This window comes from Sinohyriopsis cumingii, chromosome 19 (genome assembly GCF_028554795.1).
Source record: "Sinohyriopsis cumingii isolate HCF-2022 chromosome 19, ASM2855479v2, whole genome shotgun sequence".
Classification (NCBI taxonomy): domain Eukaryota; kingdom Metazoa; phylum Mollusca; class Bivalvia; order Unionida; family Unionidae; genus Sinohyriopsis; species Sinohyriopsis cumingii.
This window is the reverse complement of record NC_142979.1, coordinates 61,978,797-62,001,928: the sequence shown is the minus strand read 5'-3', so window position 1 is coordinate 62,001,928 and position 23,132 is coordinate 61,978,797. Positions and strand designations below refer to the sequence as shown.

The 23,132-nt window shown below is 33.7% G+C and overlaps 1 protein-coding gene across 1 annotated transcript in view; it reads right to left on the bottom strand.

Moving 5' to 3' along the window:
• Positions 1-409: 409 nt before the first annotated feature.
• The window catches only part of LOC149775815 (baculoviral IAP repeat-containing protein 7-B-like), a 44,559-nt gene continuing 21,836 nt past the window's right edge, over positions 410-23,132 (bottom strand). Inside the window, exons 3-5 of the mRNA XM_089943197.1 lie at positions 20,374-20,525; positions 14,647-14,755; positions 410-4,684 (exon numbers count right to left, since the gene is read on the bottom strand). Of these exons, the coding sequence (XP_089799323.1) occupies positions 4,488-4,684; positions 14,647-14,755; positions 20,374-20,525 (458 nt within the window). The 3' untranslated portion in view covers positions 410-4,487. The remainder of the gene's footprint in view (positions 4,685-14,646; positions 14,756-20,373; positions 20,526-23,132) is intronic.

The following is a 23,132-nucleotide window of genomic DNA, read 5'->3' as shown; positions in this document are numbered from 1 at the left end:
ACATAAAACAAATGACTTGAAAGTAAAATTTTCAATCACTCTTTATTTTTTAAGCAAAATCTATAAAATGCAATGATTGTCAATGACCTAGGCAAAATATCAATGACTTTCAAGGCCTTGAACTGAGGTGTTCAATTCTCAGTGACTTTCGATGATATTTTGCAAACCCTGCTTCATGTAACAATTCTGTTCAGAGTATACTAGGTTGATTATACATCCACAACAACACTCTCTCTTTTTCTCCCTTAATATAACTATACAGAAAAACCTGTTGTGAGACCGCCCTTTCTGTCAACAAAAATTGGTCGTTCAAGACAGGTGGTCTTTCATTACAGGTTTGTACAAAGACATTTCCAAGGTCAGTTTCAGAACATTTTAAAGAAGAAAAAAACAACACAACCACTGTACATATATTCTATTCTTTATTAATAGTTATTGATAAAATATTACACGCATTCATCTGAAAACAAAATTATATAGCAAAGATATAATTCTTATCATTAAACATGAAATCATATTTACATTTGAAGATCCCACGTACATGTATTAGCATATGAAATCATTTCCGATTTACTCCTTTTCCTTTATAACACCCTAAATTTGTTTTACTAACGTTTAAAGCACTTTTTTGTTAGTCATCTGCTCTTTCTTCACTTCTTTCAGTTACAATAATTATTTTCTCCAGCATTAAAATATGTTTGAAGTTGGAGGCTCTTCCACTGTTATTAAGGTATTAGGTGTTAACATTATTAGTGCTCAGTTGTAATATTGACTGCAAAGATGGTTTTTACTAGGCCTCAGGAAAATATGACAAATCCAGACATCTGCATTACATATCTAACAATGAAATAAAAAGAAAGAGTTATCTCTTGCAGAAAAAAAAATCATTTACTCAGAGACAAAAAGGAATGATTTAATTCAAAGAAGACATACAGGGATTAACTCTATAGTAATGTATGTAATTTGAATAGATGACAGCTTGGTGATTGAGATGTAATCACTTTAACACTGGGGAATAAAAACCCAACAAACACAACAATCCTTTAACACTATCAATCAAATCCATCAAACAATTCTCACTTGCTGGCTTAATAGGCAAAGATCTTATTCACCCCCAGGCAATAAAGATTAACTCTAATGACAAAACATTATACTTGGCCACTATCTTAATTTTGGCACTACAATGGCAATTCATGATATCTACATTAGTCTGGATTAAAGACTATACCATCTGTCACTATATACAAACAGGTAGCCAGACACCATTTTTGTTTTATTTTTTTGTGGTTCTTTCTGTCTTTGTTTTTGATTAGAATAATTTTTACTATTCAAGCGGTCATTGTTACAAATGATTACATCAAGGAAAGTGGTGTCTGTCTCTGTTCTCGCAATATGGTCATTCATAGATCTGCTTACTGGCTCCTACTCGTACATATGGGCGGTAGCTATGCTAAGGCCAGGATCCAGGCTAAGTACTGGAATAATCTACATGTACTTTAGTCTGGTTTACATTATAATCACACCTACAAAATTTCAGATATTGGTAGCCAGCCTACTTTCTTTTTTTTAGAACGGTATAAGAGGTCATTCTTACAAGGATTAAAAGTAAGTTTAAAAATGAATATTTTGCAAAGATATCATGGTCACTGGTCACATTCAGCAGGTGGCTGCTCAGAGTGTTTATATAATACAATTGTTCCATGCATTACCATTGTGATTGGAAATGACAGGTGGTCACTCATAGCAGAGGTCACTCATAACAGGATTTACTGTACAACATACAAGTATACCAGATCAATTATAAATCAAAGTATTATTCTCTCTTTGGTAATATTACTAGAAATAAGCTGTAAAAAGTATTATGAAATATATTAAGGCTCACATGTCATTGTGGCAACAGAGTTTAATCAAGCTGAACCATATGGCTACAGTCTACACATTTGAAGTCCGATTTGATACAAGAGGAATTATTATTCTCGTATACAGGAATTAATTTTTCAGGTTCCTGTACTTAAAAATGTCTTTTTTTTTTTTTTGCTTAACGTATACGAATGTTATTGATGGTCATATACCAAGTCTGGATCCAGACACAGATTATAGCTGAACAACAAATCAAAATTATCCCAAGTGTCAGATCCATTTGCAACATTTGACTGTAATACTTGTCTATTTATTTCTCTATTGGGAGCGAGAATAGATCATGGAAACAAAAGAATAACAATAAAAACTTTTGAAATTTTGAATCCTCTCTAACTTAAAGAGCCAAATAATATATTACAAACCACATTAACTCTATATACACAATATTTATTCCTTTATAAATAGTAACAACAACAAAAAAAAAACATGACTATTTATAACTGGATCAACAAAATAAAAAATGTAAATACTGACTCTGTAAAAACAAATATTTTGCCAAAATAAACTGTGAATTACAGCATCATACAAGTGTTCATTTTAAAACATGCTAGCTTGTTAAAATCTGTCAAATCAAATCCCTTTCATTCTTGGATTTAGAAAGTGGTTGACTAATTTTTGAGTATTGGAAAGAAAACTGACCATATCACTTCAGGATACTTCTTGATTAACCACATGGTTGTCCCACAGCTGTACCACATAAAAATGGACTTTTGTAGGTTCCTAAGGCAAGGTAGCACCAAAGATTTAAACTTTACATACTGTGGTGATAGAGACAACACATCTGTGGTGATAGAGGCAATAAAGAAGGACATAAAGAAAATGAAATAAGTGGTGCTGGGTAAATTTTGGTCTACAGCAGTAGTGCAGCTGGCTGGCATGCCTTCGATGTTAACCCTTTACCTCACACAGCATAGTTACAAAGTGCAGCGAGCTATAAATAGAACACCTGTTACCTATTCGACCCCATATGCATAGGCCTGCCTGTGAACTGTTAAGCAATGTAGTGTATGTTATGTTTAACAGCAATTTTAACCATTTTACATTTTTGGTACACATCTATTATATTGGAAAAATTTAAGAGTAAAGTCCGATTGTTATAGCTGTGTAATTATTTTTCATGGAAGAATTTTTTTGTGCTTTAAAATCTTGAGAGAACTTGTTCACCGTCATGTTAGTGAGGCCGCATAACCAACCATAGCTGCCACTTCTCATACTCGAAATTTACAAGTTTTTCTTCTGCGTCTACATCACTAAGTCATCTGAATTTGATAATTTATAAAAACTAATTGCTGCCTACATCAATATCAGAGCCTTTACCCAAGTTATTGAATCTTTCATAGTTGTAATTCTAATCGTGAAAACTTTTTTAAGTACTGAATGAAATCTGCGACCGCCATTTTGGAGAGTGGAGATTACGACCCAGTTACTTTAAATAGCAGATATCGACCAGTGCATAAACAGTGACCATGTGATCTGACGTAATTGTCATTCGCAGAAATGAATGTAGTATCTAAAAGGGGGTTTTCCCCAAAGGTGGCGCTACGAAAACTGGCTTAAAATGGCTGATGTTTACAGCTGACGTCAAAAGGTGCATCCATGTGACTGGAGTAGAGGCATCAAAAGGCGCTTCCATGTGAATGGTGTAGAGGCGTCCAAAGACGCTTGCATGAGGTAAAGGGTTAATGTATACATGTAACCCATTTATAAATTATGATTTTTTTTCCACATGATTTTAAATGATGCATGCATGGGTCAATTTATCTGCCAGACTCATTAAAGAATTTTATGTTATAAACCAAACATTAACTGCAAACCATATGAAACTTTACAGTTTTGTACACCAATGACGCTGATGATCAATGATAAAACTACAAAGTAATGAACCTACTACAGGCCCTGAAACATTGAGAAGTTTCTTCAAAAATGTATTGCCTGTCTGAAGTAGTTAAGTATTCTTGTTGTTTCCAAGTTATCTCTCAATTTTTTTTCAAAAAATAAAACCCTTAAACTATAGTCAAACTAAATTTCCAATGAAAACTGTCCACCATTTTTATGATTAAAAATGATGGTTTGTGGAAGGACAATATTTATTAATCTGCACTACAAAAAGACAGACAACGGGATCAATTTAATATTTTTTTATCTATCATAAAAAATACTGGAAAAGTTAACCAGTAAAATATGCAGACTCTGTTTAAACAATGAGACATTTAATTCAAATTCTAATTCAAAACAAATACACTTCAAATGAATTTGAAATGCATTTTAAATACATTCTTGGGGTACTTAAATGTTTCAGGATTTGTATTTCTTGCCTTCTCACATTACAATAATTTGAACAAATTATAACTTAATAGTAATTATAACTTGATGAACAGAAGTATCAGTTGTAATGGTGAAAACAGTTCTGTACAGACGCAATGATTTTCCAGGTAAATTTCCATGAAAAATTTACTGTAAATTATAAAACAGGTCATATAAAAGTAAATGTTTGCATACTGTGATTGACTTACATACTGACCGCTCTATATGTTAGAATAAAAACAGGGTCAGAGGATAGTCCTTTTTCAAGCGCAATATGCCTTGACTGTGGCTTTGATAGGTTGCTGGCAAACATTGCAATTCTTTAGTTGTTCTACACATGCTGGACAAGCAGAAAGGTGACTACAGGGTAAAATGACCATGCAGGATTTTTCTTTGAAGCATGTTTTGCATGCAAACTGATGGCGTAATCTCTGGATCTCTTCATCTATCGTCTCATGATCTAAAACAAATGAACAAAAATCATTAATTTTTTGCTGTTCTCTTCTCTTTTATCATTCTAATCAACCTGTCATTTTGAAATATCATAAATGTAAAACACATACAATTTAAGGTTCATTTATATATGAAAAGAATGATAGATAAAATAGATGGATAGTGACAGCTAATGGCTAGCTGAATTAGAGAGTAAGAGACAGATAATTCAAAACTAGATAAAAATAGAGATGTACAATCAAATCATTGAAACACCATACCAATGTAAACAAAAAGTCAGTGTACAGTGAAAAAATCTGCATTCTTAGAGTGCTGGAATTATAAAGCTACTATGCAGACATCGAAAGTAACAGTTTCACATAATGGTTTCAAAGGCCTTTATAGTACAAGCTCAGATGTGTGTGTGGTAGGTGGGTGGGGTGCCTTCAAACTGAGAAATGAAGTGTACCATACTATAGTCTTATATTTCAAACAGATTTCAAGCTATAAAGCAGGAAAATTTTTAAACTGAGCTTAATAAGAAGATTCATGGCATGTGACAAGTCTTCAACACTGGCTGAAAATTTCTTAATTCCGAAATCTGGGACTTTTCAACCCAGACAATTTTAACCCCAAAACTGTGGCAGATCTGTGAAATTAAACTGTGTGATTGAACAGGAAAATAAATTTAACATTATAACCAAGTTCTTCAGAGAATAATGTATACTGTATTACATACTTGGTGTCATTTGACTTAAATAATGGCTTTTATGATCCACAGGACAAGATCAAGAATACATGTGATTTAAAATCTGGGAACTAATGGATCAAGAATTTCTTAAGCCCTTGATTTATATTATAATACAAGTCAACCAAATTTCACAGATTTATCTCTCATAGCTCTTAATATGAAAGGCATAAGGGAAACGTGATTGACGCCTAAAATACTGAACTGGGACCTTGACCCTGAAGAAAGGATTCACACACTGATATCCAACAAACCTTCTAGTGATGAATATAACTATACCAAGTTTCATGTGTTACTATAAAAGAGATATAGCTCTAGAGAAAAAAAAACAAAAGGGTGAAAGATATGGACCCTTGACCCTAAGGACCACAAAGATGCCATGCAATGCAGTTCAAGTGATGACATGTAAGTAAACCAATTTTCACTGAGATACTTCAAAGACCTCTAAGATTAAAGAGCAGAAAGACAAGTATAATTTAAAATTTTAAATATTAAACCCAGACCCTGACCAAGAAACCTTCAAGGTCCCAGTAAGTGGTTAATATTTTCAGGCACCTGATTAAATGCCGCACATGATACTTTCTAGTAATGAGATACAAGTACATGTACACCATGAACTGTGTCCTAATTTCAAATACCTTTAGCAGGGAGAAAAGTGTGATGAAAATCTGAAATTACTGGTCTGTGACAATGAAGTTGAAGTATAGACACCTTTTCAGGAACATAAAGTAAGACCACTTTCTAATGTACCTGAAATAAGGACACTTTCTAATGAACCTGAAGCATGAACACTTTCTAATGATGGGTTACAAGTATTCAATCCTTATTCTCAAGAAGAAAGAAAAGATGACAGAAAAATAAAACATAAGGTCATGACCTTAAAATAGGACCTAATATTCGATACCCAACAAACTTTCTAATGACAATGCATGTGTATGATAAGTATTATCCCTTACTCTCAAATGTCTTTAAAGTTATAGATCAGAAACAAAAATGTGACAAGAGAAATGGTGGTTGGATGGAAAGATGGTTAGGCAAATGGAAATACAGGTGTCCCCCGTTTCTCACAAATGGCTGTAACAAAATCTTTATAATAATATAATATATTAGTAATACAAATGACTGGGAGAGTAAAATTGGATCAGGTATTAGAAATTTACAGAAGCAAAACAAAAATTGCTCTTCATGATTAACACCATATTTTCAATTTTCACAGCTTAATATGGGGACTTAAAACACATGTGCATCATCACGACAAGGATACTAAAGCCTACTATGCTTTAAAAATTCTTTGAGACTTTGGAATTCCAGTGTTATATTCAGCAGGAATTCATTTATAACAAAACTCAAAGAAAAAATTCTGATATCTCGTTCTTAGAACAAACTTTCTTTTTAAATAGAGGGAGTTTTGATTATATAATGTTTTATAACAACAAGACCTCCCTGAAGAGACTGATGCTCTACACTGCAAAGAGAATTTCCTGCATGGTTCCCACACCTTTCTGAAGATAAATTTCCAGGTCAATTTCAAGGCTTTTCCAGGAAGAAATTATGTTTTTCAAGGTTCACATATGACCATTACTGAATGGAATTAAAGAACATTTTAGATTATAAAATATGCATGTTCTAAATCTAAAGATGTTTCTATTTCAAGACTCTCCAAAACATCTAAGTCAAAAAGATGATCATGTACAAAACCACAAAATGTATCACACAAAACAAGTTTCATTATATTCCTAGCAACTGGCATGTAACATCATTACAATGTACAAAATACAAATTCTAATTTTGCTGACATGTGTTATGTTGCTATGTGGAAATAACATAATGAACATAAATTGGTTTTGTTTCCTTTCAAACCTTTAATTCTAAATAACTATATAACAATGTATATGCATGTTTTACAAAGTAACATTTCCTATCACAGTATGAAAAAAACCCCCCCACAAAATATTAGAATCTTATCTTGTAAGGAAGAAAGTTTAACCCTGAATTTATCTGTGCCAATAAAATCCCAAACAAGATTTTTTAAACAACTCAACTCCTTAAGATGATTTTGGTCAAAACTACATAATTTCAAAAACAAAGGGTTGATTTAAATTTTGACAGAAGACCTTCAAATTTATAACTGTTGTATTAAAAAGGACTGAACTTTTGTAAAATCAACTAGTCTTCTTGTAATTTGATAAAACAGTCCCCAAACTTGTATTGATACTGGTTCATATCATCTTTTAATTTAATACAAGGGATGACAATTTACCCACTTCTCCAGTGTTTCATTTAAGATCTGAAACCAATGCTTCAAGCCACATGTCACTGTAATAGTTTCTCACCAAATTTCAGCTCAGATTCGACATTTTGGACAACAAATTTGTCTTAAAACGAATAGCAGTCCGTTTTCTAATCCGGATTTCTTCCACATATTCCAACCCCATGGACATTTAGGTTGGGATGTGGGGTCAGAGAAATTGCATACTGAAAATTTGGAATTTGCCATCACCGTGTGGTAGCGGCATATGGTAGTCACTTACTAGAGGGCCTAGCAAATTTAAATGACATTATATCGACTCATACCTGCACAAAATCAATAGGAAAATGATTTATTTTCTCAGAAATGGCAAGTATTGTAATCTCTGTGTCTTTAATCCGCTGAGAGTCTAGACAAAAGTACAGCATATATGAAACCTGATCCGGTACTTGCCATTGGCATTACTAGTCACATGACTTCACAAGTCTCCATAGTCACATGATATCGAAAGCACACTCCTTTTTAATGTTGTTGTACAAAATTCAATTATATTAAATGAAAGTCAGATACCTTTTGTAAAAACCAGAAAAAACATAATTCTCAACATATTTATTTGTAAAGCAGCGACAATAAACCTGCTGCTGTCGCTGTAATCTGGCCAGTCAGATTCATCAAGCAGAGAGCACAAAGTAACGTGGTAGTCACGTGATACAACAAAACTCCGGCTGTTGTTCTAGGAATAAATATACATAATTTGGGGTTCTTTCGATTTTGTATTTTTATTACAACCAGCATACAACTTTCATTTAATATTTTTTTCTACAACATTTGAAATGCGATATTATTGATATCGTGTGACTATGGTATCTCTGAGGTTATGAACATGTGGGTTGTGAGATTTGAGTACTTGTGCGACTACCAAGTACCAGGTCAAATTTCATCAACATCCTAGTTTTATTTTGTCTTTCAGCAGATTAAAGACATGATTTTAATGATCGCAATTTATGAGAAAATAGATAATTTTCATATCGATTTAATGCGGGTTTGACTAGATTTAACAATGTTTAAGTTTGCTAGGCCATCTGATAAGCGGCTACGCTTTGCTGCCACCTTGTTGGCCTTTTGTGATGCTAGACTGGTTTTCATATTGTAGGAAAAGATATGGATATCGAGCTGTCGGGGGGGGGGGGGGAAAAATGTCTACTAGACGAATCTAATCCACTGAACATTTGGACTGACTCAACAAATGTGTTTATGGCAAGCACCCAAATGATATGTACTGCAATCTCCGAATATTCTGGTCAAAACTCATTAAATTTAACTCACGATCAGTTCAGTAACGACTCAATTACATAATTATTTTGGGCATCAAGTGGTGGCAGAAAATTTCCAGCTTTTTCCCGACTTACATCAATATCTGCAAAATTCAAGGACTTTTTACGGTCAGGAAAAAAATTATCATTTCTCCTGACTTTTCCCCCGATTTCCCGGTAGCGTGGGAACCCTATTCCTGGAATCAAAGATAAGATCTTGTCTTCCTTTTACCTGTCAAGTGCTGAAACCATATCTGATATTCTTTGGCGACAAGATTTTCAAATTAGCTGTTATGGTGGACATATTCGATGTTAGATTGGCACCATTATCATTTAGGACACAGCAGACATCACGACATCATTAGAAGTCTTCTGATGAAAACTCCATGTCATAATAATCATCCATTCATGGGATGTAGTGACAAAATATTTTCATTGTGGTTACGATAATGTATACACGACAGGCACCACTTTCGCTTAGGACCCACTGGTATCTTAATAAGTCTGTCGGTGAAAATCCATGATGATATAGCCAACTAACTGGGAGGAGTACACATAACACTATTTTCAAGATAGCCACCATGGTAGCCATATTGAGGGTTTGTCATTTTCATTTAGAAATAAGCAGATTCCGTACAAATTCTTCTTTTTCAATTTAAAAGGAGTAGCACACAAATAAATTTCACATCAGCCAAATTTTAATTTTATGGAATTTTTAATTTCTTCACTTTATGTGATCTTCATATAATTAAGATCATCGTTGTCAACTGTAAATCAACTTTTATCTGCATCTAATAATTTCATATTTTTGTGACTACCCGTACGAAATAATTAGGCAGATTCCACCTGGAACTTAAGCAGACTCCAGGCGGAATCTGCCTAAAATGTTAAAAATCTGGTTAATACAAAGGCGGATATGGAAAATGTGAAAAGTCAAAGATGAATCCATCTAAGAGTCCGTCTAACTCTAAGATGGACTTTTGTCAAATTCCTGCTATAAATACATCTTTAGGCATAATTTTGGACTTGGTTGAATTTCCACCCACCATCTAGGTGGAATTAGGAACTTAGTCACTAGCATCTATTATATGAAAGGAGGAATCTGGACTTAGTTTATTTTCTAACCAACATCTAGGCGGAATGAAGAACTTAGTCATTTACATCAGTTAAAGAAGGCATAATTAGGACTTTTGTGTGTCTGTAAAGTTAAATGACGGAAAATATAGTGATATTTTGTGATTGTAATATCACTGACAGTTCAATAAAAATATCAATAAGATATAATAACATTTATTGTTTCTGGTACAATTTGAATGATTTTATATTTCCTGTTTCTGATTGCTGTAAATTTTTATTGTTTATTTTGGGCACAATTTATAACTTCTTTCCACAGCTTTCCTTGTTAAATTTCTTTTTCAAATTTGTTGTTGTTGTTGTATTTTTATTTAACTTCAATTGGATTTAACTGCCCTCGAACAAGTTTGCATCTTGTTTTACGTTTTAAAACATAATTTCGCTTTACTCCTGATCTGAATTTCCTCGATATGGACCCATTTTTTAATATCGTCTCCGAAACTCTTTTTTTAAATAATGCTCTATCCGGTCCCATTCCACAACGAGCTTTCAAATAAGTATTTGTTCCGTTTATTGTTTAACAGAGGATTGTTGTATAAAGCTTTCTGATTGGTCAACATTTTGCAATTGCCCAATGAATCGTTGTGTAACATAAACTGATGGGAAAAAGCATGTTTACTAAACATGGCGATTTGAATTTTCGAGCGGGACGAGAGATTGAATAACCATTTGAAAAATGTGTGGCAATGAGAAAACCCTGAACGCAAATTTGATGGAAACATAATTGGTCAATCTGTATGAAAACTAAACGCCAGGACAAGCATTTTGCTTTTTGTGCCATAAAGAGCTTTATAGTAGCGGCTAACGTGCTAAATAGGACAAGGAATTGAATCGGGACGATTTCGAAGTAATATACAACTCCAAAATGATTAACTTCAGAATTTAAGGAGGGACAACGTGTAGATCACTTGTAGGAATTGTTGCCAGATATCCATGTCTATCAAAGATAGTCATATCTTTGCGGAAGTTTCCTAGCCGAAAAGTAGAATCTACTTTCAATCTCGTGAGGCATTATTGTGTATATTATCAAAATATTCTTGGTCAGTTGGAATTCAGTGTAAAATAAGAGTTATTATATCATGATAAACGTTTGTCGCGGCTGCTTTTGGAACAAGGACTAATTCGAGAGACCACAACAGCATCATAGTTTGTGCAATCAAAAATCCAGTCTACAGTACAAGTGACATAAGGCAGGCTCCTAGCTTTTCTTCTTCTCATAATCAAATTGTCTCAAATGGATGCTTTTCTGTAATTTTGCATTATTTTCATGGCTGAATTTTTTTATGCAGATTAATATTTTATATTTTATATATGTTAAATGTGTTCACAGATGCCTGTGCATATCTTCCAGGCTTGATACTTTGACTTTTAAAACCACTTAATTATTTAGTGTCAGACACTTCATATCATGTTGTATATACTGTATATGTTGTACATCACAGATAGAAGGCCTCAAGGTAGATTAGTTATGTAACTAATTGAATTACCTTCTCTAAATAAAGTCATTATTATTATTATTGTTATTATTAGTATTAACTCCCATTTCTCTTGCCTTGGATGTCATATAATTACAACATCAGTATAATTGTTTTCATGCACACTTAAATATCACCTTGATTAATAAAGTCATGTTTAATTCATATCCGTTATTTCTTTGAAACCTGCTGAAATGTCTGAAACACTAAAAAAAAACGTCAGTAAAATACTATATAATGATCAAAATTTTAGTGAAATCTTACAAAAGTTTTAGTCAATTCTTTTGTGAAACCTCACAAATATTTCAAAGAAATTTGAGTGAGACCTCAACATAATTTCATTGAAAGTTTTGGTCAAAATATGTGTGAAATCTCACCAAACTTTAAAGTGAAATGAATATTACTAAGTGATGCCATGTTGGATTAAATTTTGTATGCAAGAAAGAAAATGGCATTGCCCCTTAGGACAAGTAAAACCTAAATCTTATTTGATAATGTCTGTTAAAATAAAATTTATGATCCATTTTAAATATTACTGTGAATATTTATCATTGATTCCCAATAATATCTAAAAATCATTAGGCAGTTTAATACACAATAGAAATCTGAAGGATATTTTTTATGGTTTAGGCAGAAAATGCTTAAAAAACCCGTCTGAAATCTGCCTTGACATTTTCATCATTGGATGGGGTTGCTGCAGGTGTTTCCATGTAATTAGGCAGAAATAAAGATTCCGCCTAGTAACAGTAATTTCAAGCAATATTCCACCCTGAATCTGCCTAAAAGTGATAACAAGGGGAATCTAGGCTAAATAAGCGGAATAAACAGATTCCGCCTAGTAGACGGAATAAACAAATTCCACCTAGTAGGCACAATAAACTAATTCCGCCTAGTAGGCGGAATAAACAAATTCTACCTAGTAATAGACTGACTAATTTGCATATTTCGGGCTGTATTCCACCCTGAACCCACCTAAAATTTATAATAAGTGGAATCTAGGCTTTAAGTGAAATCCGCTTTAAATTCCACCTGGAATCTGGTTAAAGTCAGGGCAGAAGTTTTCGTACAGGAATTAAATGTTCACACATCTGCTCCTATACATTCTTCAATTTTTACTGAAATCTGAAGATGTTTAATTTCATGTACAGGATCCCCTTGTAAATTCCTTGAAAATAAATGTCAAGATCTAAACCAGGCATGTGAAACTTATCACTGGTGACCTGGTTTATCCAGTTATTATAGCACAGAGTATGGTTTTAAAAATCCCTAATCTGGCACATGCCACATGCCTGGCCTTAACTTTAGTCCCCACAATCAGAGTATAACATCAAATGCAAGGATTTACTCCAAAAATGAACTTCACCTGGGATGTACCTACTGGGGCGGTACATTAATTGGGCTGAATATGACAGCAGTGGAATGAACAGAAGCACACTACTCACTCACTATACTGCACTTAAGAATCAGATAATACCTTTCTTAGGGCTGGTATGGTCATGGTTTAGTTTAGTATTTTATGGCACAGCAACACGAGTCCACTATCTGGTACTGAGGCAATCAGAATAACATGCCTTGCCCAAGGACACACTATAGCAGCAGACTGGAACTGATCAATTGTCTTAATTTTAACCTCCACCCTCTTTGTTGCAAATCCAGCATTTTAACTAATGATCCTCTTTGATTTATGGAAGACGATGACTGGTTGGATGTGGAGGCGTTCCCTCCCATCTTCTGGGGGTGTTCTAGTCACCCCCGGTCCCTGACCGGTTTTGTTAATATCATTAGTGGGAATAATTCAGGTTGATTCTTATGCTTATATTCAATTGGAAGTGTTAGTAGAATCGAGATTTCGAGCAAAAAGAGAAAACTGGAAGAACCAGTTTACAGACACCCAAAAGCGAATTGTCTGCTTCAAAATTCCCAATCAAACAAAAAAAAAAAAAAAAAAACAGGAAAACTTCTTTCCAAATTTGTGAAATTTAAAAAAAAAGGTGGGTGACTACCTCTAAGTGTGGCCTTGAAGGAAAAATTGCTTGAGGATTAAAAATCAACCTATGCCAGAGATTCACAAATTATCCCAAATTTGTCAGTTCTTAGAACAACATTCTTCAAGAAGCCTCAAAGAAACTAACCAGGATAAACATTCGCAAACAAAGTACTAGATTGCAAGACCATTATTTGCAGTTTCTGTATAAATCTAAAATCTTTAGAAGCACATTTATGAACCTCAAATAAAAATCAAAACTACAAGGACATTGTACCACACGTAATTTCATCTATTTACTCACCTGCACTATACACAGGAGACACTAAATGGGAATTCCAAGTGAGAATAAAAGAACGTTTGAGGGATATCAGTAATCATAATGATTCCCCGATATCTAAACAGTGGGAACAAGTGTCTGGATAAACGCTTTTTTTCAAAATGCACTGTAAAATCAGTCTTGGCAGACACTTCAATAAAAAGAACATTGGGTCCTGTATTCCTAAAACTTTCTGAGCACAAAACTCAAGCGCAAGCTTAAAACTCTAAAATCATGTATGATACTAAGGATGCACAAAATCAAAATTCAAGTCCATCATATTACATCCAAGTCAAAATGTGAAAGTTCCATGATTCTACTTTTATCTGAATGTAAGTTTTAAACTTTCAAAGTTATAGGACTTTTAATTTGAGCAAGAGTTTCTTTGTCAAACGTTTTGATAATATGGGGTCCGCTCATAAAGGCACACATTTGTGAACCTCTTTTCCAAGTGAACTTAATCTATTAACCTCTATGCACCTACAAGTTGAGTCCTACTGGGATATGTATATATATAATTATATATGCGAGTCCTACTGCAAAAAGCTCTGATGCAGTTCAGCTGCCACATAATGTACCAACAAATCTGAGTATATACAGTTTTATAAGACTAACCAGTAGAATACAAATCCTAATCTGCAAGCACATTATGTGATGGAAGATCTAGGACTATGGTGTCTGCAGTTGGACTTGACATTTAAGTGAGTATCAATGTTCTTCTTTGTTGTTCTTTGTTCATTTTGTTCTTCTTTGATCCATTTTTTTTTACCTCTTTTTGCTGAAGCATTCCGTTCTTCCTGAATGGAATCTTCTTGATGCTGGAGTGCCTGATGGGAAGCATCATCACTGCTAGCCTCTACTGGGTGTCCTTGAACAACCTGTAAAGTTTAACATTGTTAATCATTTCATTATATATTTGAGAGTGAAAAAAAAAATAATTTGTAAAATATTCTTAATATTTTATTTGTTTATTTTTATCACTTCTGTTTTCAAAATCTTAAAAATATCTTACTTTTTCACAAGTAAAAATCTATGACTTACTGTCGTGTCATGCCATATTTAAATATATGCACCTACATGGCTATAATGATAGCAAGAGAGACAATCATTCTGAGGCCAAGAGCTGAAAACGGAAACTGATTTACGTGTCAACCTCAATAACTCATGCACAAAGGGATCTAAAAAATGTTAAGAGGATCCCATCCCTTTTGGACACTGAGAACACTAGGGAAGGGGGTTCACAAAGTTATTTACTGCATACATACCAGCCCAAGAGAGGTATGAGCACACTATTTACTAATAATACAAGTGGAAAGGAAAGCATAATCTGAGCAAAAAAGTGTAAATATATATTACATGCCATAATTACAGTATATCATATGAAAAATGAACATTTTTGCTTATAACCTGATTAGCAGCAGGTCAAAATACTTGGTAAACGAAATATGGACTAGAACCAGAATACAAACACAAAACATACTGATTTATATTCAACACTCCCTTTAACTAGTCTACAAGTCTAATTTTCAATAAATAATCTTTAAGTCCAAAACTTCTGCAATTTGGTTGGCTGTACAAATTTATAAAGTGGTGTTGATTTGTGCTTTTTTATTATTGGACATGTTTTGAAGTTCAAAGAGACCCATCTGCTCTATGAATTTTCATCTACAAGTCAAACCACAAAAGCCACTTTCGCTTAAAATCTGGTGCTATTTTCTTTAAAAGTATAGACTGGACCACTAACTGGATTATCAATACAGTAGTCCCCCTCTTGAACGGCCACCCTGACCAGCGGCCACCCGCTCCTTACGGCCAGAATCGTTTGGCACTGACGAGTTTGTATTCAAAAGTACCCCTCGCGAAAGGCCACCCGGCTAACGTGACCAGGTGCCAGCATATTAGTGCAAAATCATAAAATTTACCCCTCACAAGCGGCCGCATTTTATTTGAATATGTATCCAGAACCAGTATTGTATTCATAATGTGTGTTAAGTAATCTGATTTCTGTTTCCCGATGTCAGGTTTTCGTTACTGAAAGAAGTGTTGAGTAAAGTACATTTACCACTAAGGTTAATATTATATCATTTATGCCTCACGAGGAGCCAAATTTATTCCATAAAAACCGAGAAAGACTCAAATTTTAATCCATACAAAAGGGTACGTACATGTAATCCAATTAGCCTTACTGCTGTGTTATCATAAGATGTCTGGTTTAGTCACTCTGATAATTGTTAAGAATACAATTATCGAACAGTAGTAACAGCTGAGAAGTGGCAGTATCGATGTACAATACCCAAGTCAGCAGGAAAATGGTTTAATTGCCTTTACAGCTTCCCTTAGTAAGATGTTGAGCTTGTTCACTTTGGTAATCAATGGCTATTACTACTGACAATAATTGTCAAAATTACGAATCCTAGCGGCCACGAGTTCAAATCTGCGTGATGTTAATGGTACATATCGAAGGCCGTTTTGGCTTCTCTCACCTAGTTTCAAGAAATGTATAAAAACAATAGGGTAACAAACTGCGACTAACGAATCACGTGACAAGATCACTTCCTTTAAAAACACATGGCAATTTGTTTAGATGCATACAAAATTGTTTTATCAGTATTGTAGTTGGCAACATGAATAACTTACTGCAAAAAGATCAGCATGTCATCAAGGAAAATAAAAATTCTCAGTTTAGCGGAGAACGTGAAAGTAATTCAACTGACTTGGGGGGGGGGGGTCGTCGAGGATCCTTGCAGAAAACTAACGTCGGGAAGGACTCAGATAAACAATATCGTGAAAGATACTGAAACAATTCTGCAGAAGTGGAAAGGTGAAATGGACGGATAAAGAAAGATTGTTTGAGCCAGGAGACGTTTGTATCCTGATTTGAAAGACAAGAAAAAGCAAAAATTTTGTCAGTTGAACTGGGATATGACGACTTTACCGCAAGTAATGGATGGTTGCACTGATTTCAAGTGCAACACAATATCAAGTGTTCTGTCATTAGCGGCGAATCAGCTGATGTTAATAATGAAGTTGTCCAAGATTGGAAACAAAAGACTAAACGATATATGCAGGGGATATGACAGCAAAGATATTTTTAATGTGATGAGACTGGTTTGTTTTTTAGACTGTTACCAACAAAGTGACGTGATGTGAACTGTAACCTAATTATAAAGACAGTTTTAAAACTGTATCAATGGTTATTCATAGCATTCTTTTGCAAATGATGACAAAGTTTGTTTTACATTTATTTCACATCATGCATGTGATTTTTTAATTAAACTATTAAATATTTAAAATTAAATTTGCTTGTGACTTTTTTCATATGTATTTACTATTCGCATTTGTCATCCCCCTCTAGAAAGGCCACCCGCATTATAAGGCCACTTCCCTGCTGCATTAGGGGTGGCCTTATAAGAGGGGGACTACTGTATAATGAATCAATGGGCCAAAGTAAAAATATTAAAGACACTCATCTGTCTTCTTGGAAATTGGTCATATACAGTTGCTATAAACAGAAAGTTAGTAAAGAACATGTAGTTTATAAACTAACTCTTTTATACTATTCTTACTCTCACTCTTTCTTTTCAGAATATTCTCAATGAGATTATAATAACAATGGATTTATTGTTTGAATTTATAAGAGAAGTGTAATCCATATACAGGCAAGCTTATGACATAATTAGGTTAAAAAAGGGTAATGATTATGCCAAAAACATAATGGTTGGCATGTATATTACTGGCTAAATGTTCATTTTATAATCACATTGGGAATAATTGCCAGTAAAGAGCTTTTGTTACTGAAGTTGTTTACTTTTCTCTGTAAATTACCTTTATTTTCAAGAGACCCTACCTCTGAAATTTTTTTCCAAGAGGTTTCACCAACCATCAAGTGTTTTTGAAAACATTTGCTTATTATGTGACTGATTTTAGTTATTGCTAATTCATAACAAATGATTCCCTTTTTCAAAAAACTAGGGACAGTTAATGCCGTGTTAGGGTGGATAGTCAATATGAACAAATTGTTTGTTTATGTAACAATAGATTCCAGTGCAATTTTATATCCAAGTTTGCAGTTTCCTGTCGTGGAGCCTTTGAATTTCTCAACTCCAAACCCAAGATTGTATATACAATTTTTAACAGCCAAAATTGTTGTTGCCAAAAAGATAGCCAGATGGTATATGTTGTCGCCAATAAGGAAAAAAATCACAATTTGCGACTGTGGCAAAGCCCAGCACGATCCCTGACTATGAACTTTTACAATGGTGGCCAGGTAGTAAACTGGGTCAAGAAAAGAGCACATTGGGTCTAATCATCACAATAAAGGATAGGGCAACAGTTTTTCAACACATACAGCTTTCATTGTGACACCTAAGCGATGTTCAATCTGGTTAGTACTGTATCACACCTTTAGGTTAACCTCAACCAAAACTGTCCACATGTGTATACTTTAACATATTTTTGCTGCATGTGTTTGTTGGGGTATGTTAATAATGACTTTCCAAAAGAATATGGATGGATGATGATCCAAATAAGGTGAATAATTGCTCTTTAAATGTATGTGTAAATCAAATTCTAAAAGATGCCACTAATAATAGAAAAAAATTCAACCATAACTATTTTGTAAGACGTACAACACAACCACTGTGATTGCATGATTTTCTATTTTACAAGTCATTTCCACAATGACTGGCTTAAATTCAATACAATTTTAGCATGCAAACAGACTAATGAAGGAGAAAAATGCTACTGATATGTTTGCTATTTTGCAAAATAAAGTGATCACATGAACGTCTTTCAAAATGGAATATCTTTTAAATAGTCATAGTTCACTGTAGATGCCTATATACAGCATTCATCAGACCAATATTAGAGTATGTGAATGTAGGGTGGGATGTTTTGGGCAAAACTGATTCAAACCAACTTGAAAATATAAAGTAGGGATTGGTATGATTTCTTGTTCTACTACACTGCAATACAAGTAGGCTATTAAGCACCATGGCAAATTTGAGTAAGTGCCTTGCACACAAGCCCACACCAAATTAGCTGATCCAGGCTGGTAGGATTTTAACCCTCACACTTGATATTGCAAGTTCAGCACATTAAGTACTGTCGAGTCACTGGCTCCTATTACAAAATGAATCAGCAAGAATTTTAACAGGCCTTATCAGAAGTGTAAACTCTGAATTTTTATACTGAGAAGGTCACTGGTTTCCATTAAAAGATCTCCCAAAATTTGACAAACATTAGATTTTGTAAAATGGTTATCATATGATCCAGACTTTTTTTAAATGAAATTATTCCACCAATAGCTGATCAACATAGGACCAGAAGGTATTATTTAAGGACCAGTTTAAGTTTGAAGTACCACTTTGTTGTATAGCGCTAAGAAATGAGGCTTTCTTTTACACTTGACTATCAAATTATGGAACAATCTACCCCATAGAACAAACAACTCCAAATTCCATATCGTGCCTTCAAAAAGCAAGGAAATAAAAACAGACAAGGAATAACTAACTGTTCAATGCTAAGGCAGATCTATATGTGAATCAAACTGCTGCCAATTTACTTAGTTGCTCTGAATCAAATGACACAGGATACCACAGTTTCTTTGAAAGTAAACTGTATAATAATCCCGAAATTAATATCCTGATGAAAAGCCTACTCAAACTTGCAGTTTAGGTTAACCTAGGCTTGCTTTTGGATGGTGAGTCTACTCTGCATGATACAATTAATAGTAAAGTGTTCATGCAGGTTCATCTTGATCTCAGATGTACTAACCAATTCTGAGCCTGTGCATAAAAGGATGGAGTTCAGGAAAGTTATTGTCATTATTTTCTGCAAAAAATCCCCCCCCCCCATCCACCAATCATCATCTGACAACTCAATATACATGTGTGCAAGTAAGTGCAATATGTCTGCATGTATGTATGTATGTATATAAAATGTGTGTGAATGTGTCTATATCTGAATGTATCCATGCTAATATGTATTTGAAGCTATATTACAATTCAAATATGATTAAATGTATTCTGCCAAGAATGCCAACGAGAAGTTCAATAACACAAGAACTGTTCATACATTGGTGTGTGTATATATATATATATATATATATATATACACACAAACACACATATGAATTAGTGTATGACCCATTCTTCCATGGTGATACCTTTTTATTTCTTTATAATCCTGTATCTCAAAACAATAATTGATTTAGGTCATTTTACATTCAATCAAGTATCATTTAAAGTTTCTTAAAGTTTCACCTGAAGCATGCAATATGTGTTTTGTATTTGCTGCAGGAAAAGTTATTATAAGTTCGAAGAACTTGTGCCTAACCTTTCTGCTTTTCTTAATTATGCAATAAAAAATGTTTTTAAAAAAAATTCCCCCGAGAATAAAAATTCATACAAGAATGCTTTTGCACAAAGCTGTTATTTTGTTACGTTTTACTACTAAGAAATTTTTTTTATCAACTAATCCACAAACTTCTACAAACCTCATCCACATCACTATTGCCACCCATTCTGTGCTGCACAACATGTTCACACGTGGGCTGAAACCTTTCATGCTCTGCCCAAGCCTTATCCTCAGGTGTCCACCCAGACAGTTCTTCCCCACAGCTGTAACATATCACCCTGTCACCAGTTCCTGGAATATATGTATTTGTGTGTTATAACATCAGTTGGAAGACTAACAGATACACAAATGAGAGAGGCATCAACAGATAACAGATGGATGCACAGATTAATGAAATAATGCACTGTGAATGGATGAATACATATTGTTCATGGATCGCTTAGAGGCTGTGGACTGAGAGATTAATAGACGAGTCAAGTTAGCTTTGCACATTTTAATTGTATCATGGTTTTCTCACAGCTATAATATATGAAACTATTGACTTTATCAAGAATTGAACTTTTTTTTTATCAAACTGCCTTAAGAAATGGATACAATAATTGATGGATGAGTGAACAAGTATACGATGCTCCTTATCTACAATGATATTTATGTTAATACACCATTTGTTATTTAAAGTAACTTATTCTGTGAGTGAAGCCACTTTATATTCAAGTATGTTCAGACAAGATCATACCATAAAAGATCTCAAAATACCAACAAACAGAATATGGTACAAAGACTCTTCGTTCTATTAACGTTCATTTAAAAAATGTTCACATTAATGCACATGAAAACTTATCACCCCATTTTCAGTATGCATAATGAATTTTCATGACAATGAAAGCATGCCAAGCTGGTTACGCATAAACTGCCCTCCAGCTCACCATCTCTCATGCATCCAGTGACTGTCTTCAAACAATTGTACTCTATTGTTTGTTGCGCACACAATACCAGCAAATCAATGCCTGTCGATGTTGAATAGGGCTGTTTCATTTCATTTTTTCATCTTTGTTCCTTTATGCAATATGTTTTAATTATTACTGTTCATTTAAATTTAATGTTCATCATACATGTAATTAATAATTACAGATATGTGTACTATATGTTTACCTTCCTTTACCATGATTTATATACTATTTGTATTATCTCAGATCATCTATCTCCAACTATTACCATTAAATTAATAGGAAATTCATTTCCATTCATCAAATTTTCATGTAACAAATGTCTTTCAAGAAACTTGTCCCCATTCAGATTACATGGAGTCAAATTGTACATTCAAACCTCTTGGAATGACAAAAAAATAGCCTCTTTAAGTTAGATGACTTCTGAATTCAGGATCATTTAAAATGATAGCATAGTAACCTTCACATCTGGCTTTTTCCAATATGTGGCTACAACATAACAGGGATTAGACTGCATTTAATGACATGAAATTGCAGTGACTGTAACAGGTTAAGAACAACCAATAATTAATGTCATCAGTTAAATTAAGGAGTAAAAAAAAAAAACAATATTTCACAAACTTAATGAGATCCATGAGGATATGTCACTTTTAAGAGTGAATGGTATCATGAGACATATTTATGCGAGGGACTTTTGTAACGACGTATGCAGACAAATTCTCTAGGCTCATGCTATAGCAGTAATATTCAACAAAGTTAGTGCTCCAAAATAATAGGACAAACCTATACTTGGTACCGTCTAATAAAAGGGATCTTTTTCTTTAGTGCTGCTTTCTCCTTCAGTGCATTTTGATGTTTTAAAACTATCAATGCTAATATAGTTAAAAATGCCTGGACTCGCATTTAAACAGAGATGATTATCCCTACTGGCAGTAGAAAATATAATTGGTATATCCTATAAATTTCTCTCTTTCCTTAAAATAGTGCTAATGGAGAGCTCTGAATCAGATTTAATAATTTATATTATCTGACTTTTAACACAATCTATGTTGTGGTTAGATAATGAAAACGCTTAGATTATGATTACAGATATCCTCAAGTGTTCATTTATTCTCACTTGGAATTCCCTTTTGATTTCACCTACATATTTTAGTGCAGGTGAGAAGATAAATCACATTACATGTGGTACAATATCCAAGCACTGACGAATTTGTGACAAATCATGAATCGTGGACATAGGTTGATTTCTAATCCTATTTTGGTGGAAGAGCTTGTTCTCTCGTTTAATTTTCAATTTGTACAATACAAAGTAAAGGCAAGAAAACCCATGAACCAGAATTTACATGACAAAGGTTGTATTCAATCACTGCAGAAAGGAGAAATTGCAAACAACAGTGGGTCCAGCTATCAATGATGGGATACATTTTATTTTTTATATTTTCGGTAAACAAGTACTCTACTATGTACCCTCAAAAGACCAGTATCTTAATTTCGTTTCTTCTTTTTAGCTGCATGCAAAATACAAAGGTTAGTAAAAGTCCTGTGTTACTAATGGTAAGCTATGGGACTTTGAACCACTAGTCAAGCTGAATTATTTATTACCTTCAAAATTTACCAATATAAAACCATACCATATTCCGCAGATGCAAACTTTTATAATTTGGAAAAAAAACCAGTTATGATTACAGGATTTTACTGTTAAATTGTTAACTTATTAAATTTAAACAAATTCTATGATTTGTTACATTTTGAATGTAAAATCCTTTGACTGTTGCATTAGTAAATAATGATGAATGAATAAAACATGTCCTTCTATACTTTAAATGATAGACATATCACATGTGAATGAAAAGGTGTTTGGGGACTGCACCAGTTTATCAGTTACATAAAACTGATCAGCCTAGAAAGCTGCTTTCATTTAACAAAATGTGTAGCTCAAAAATAACACAAC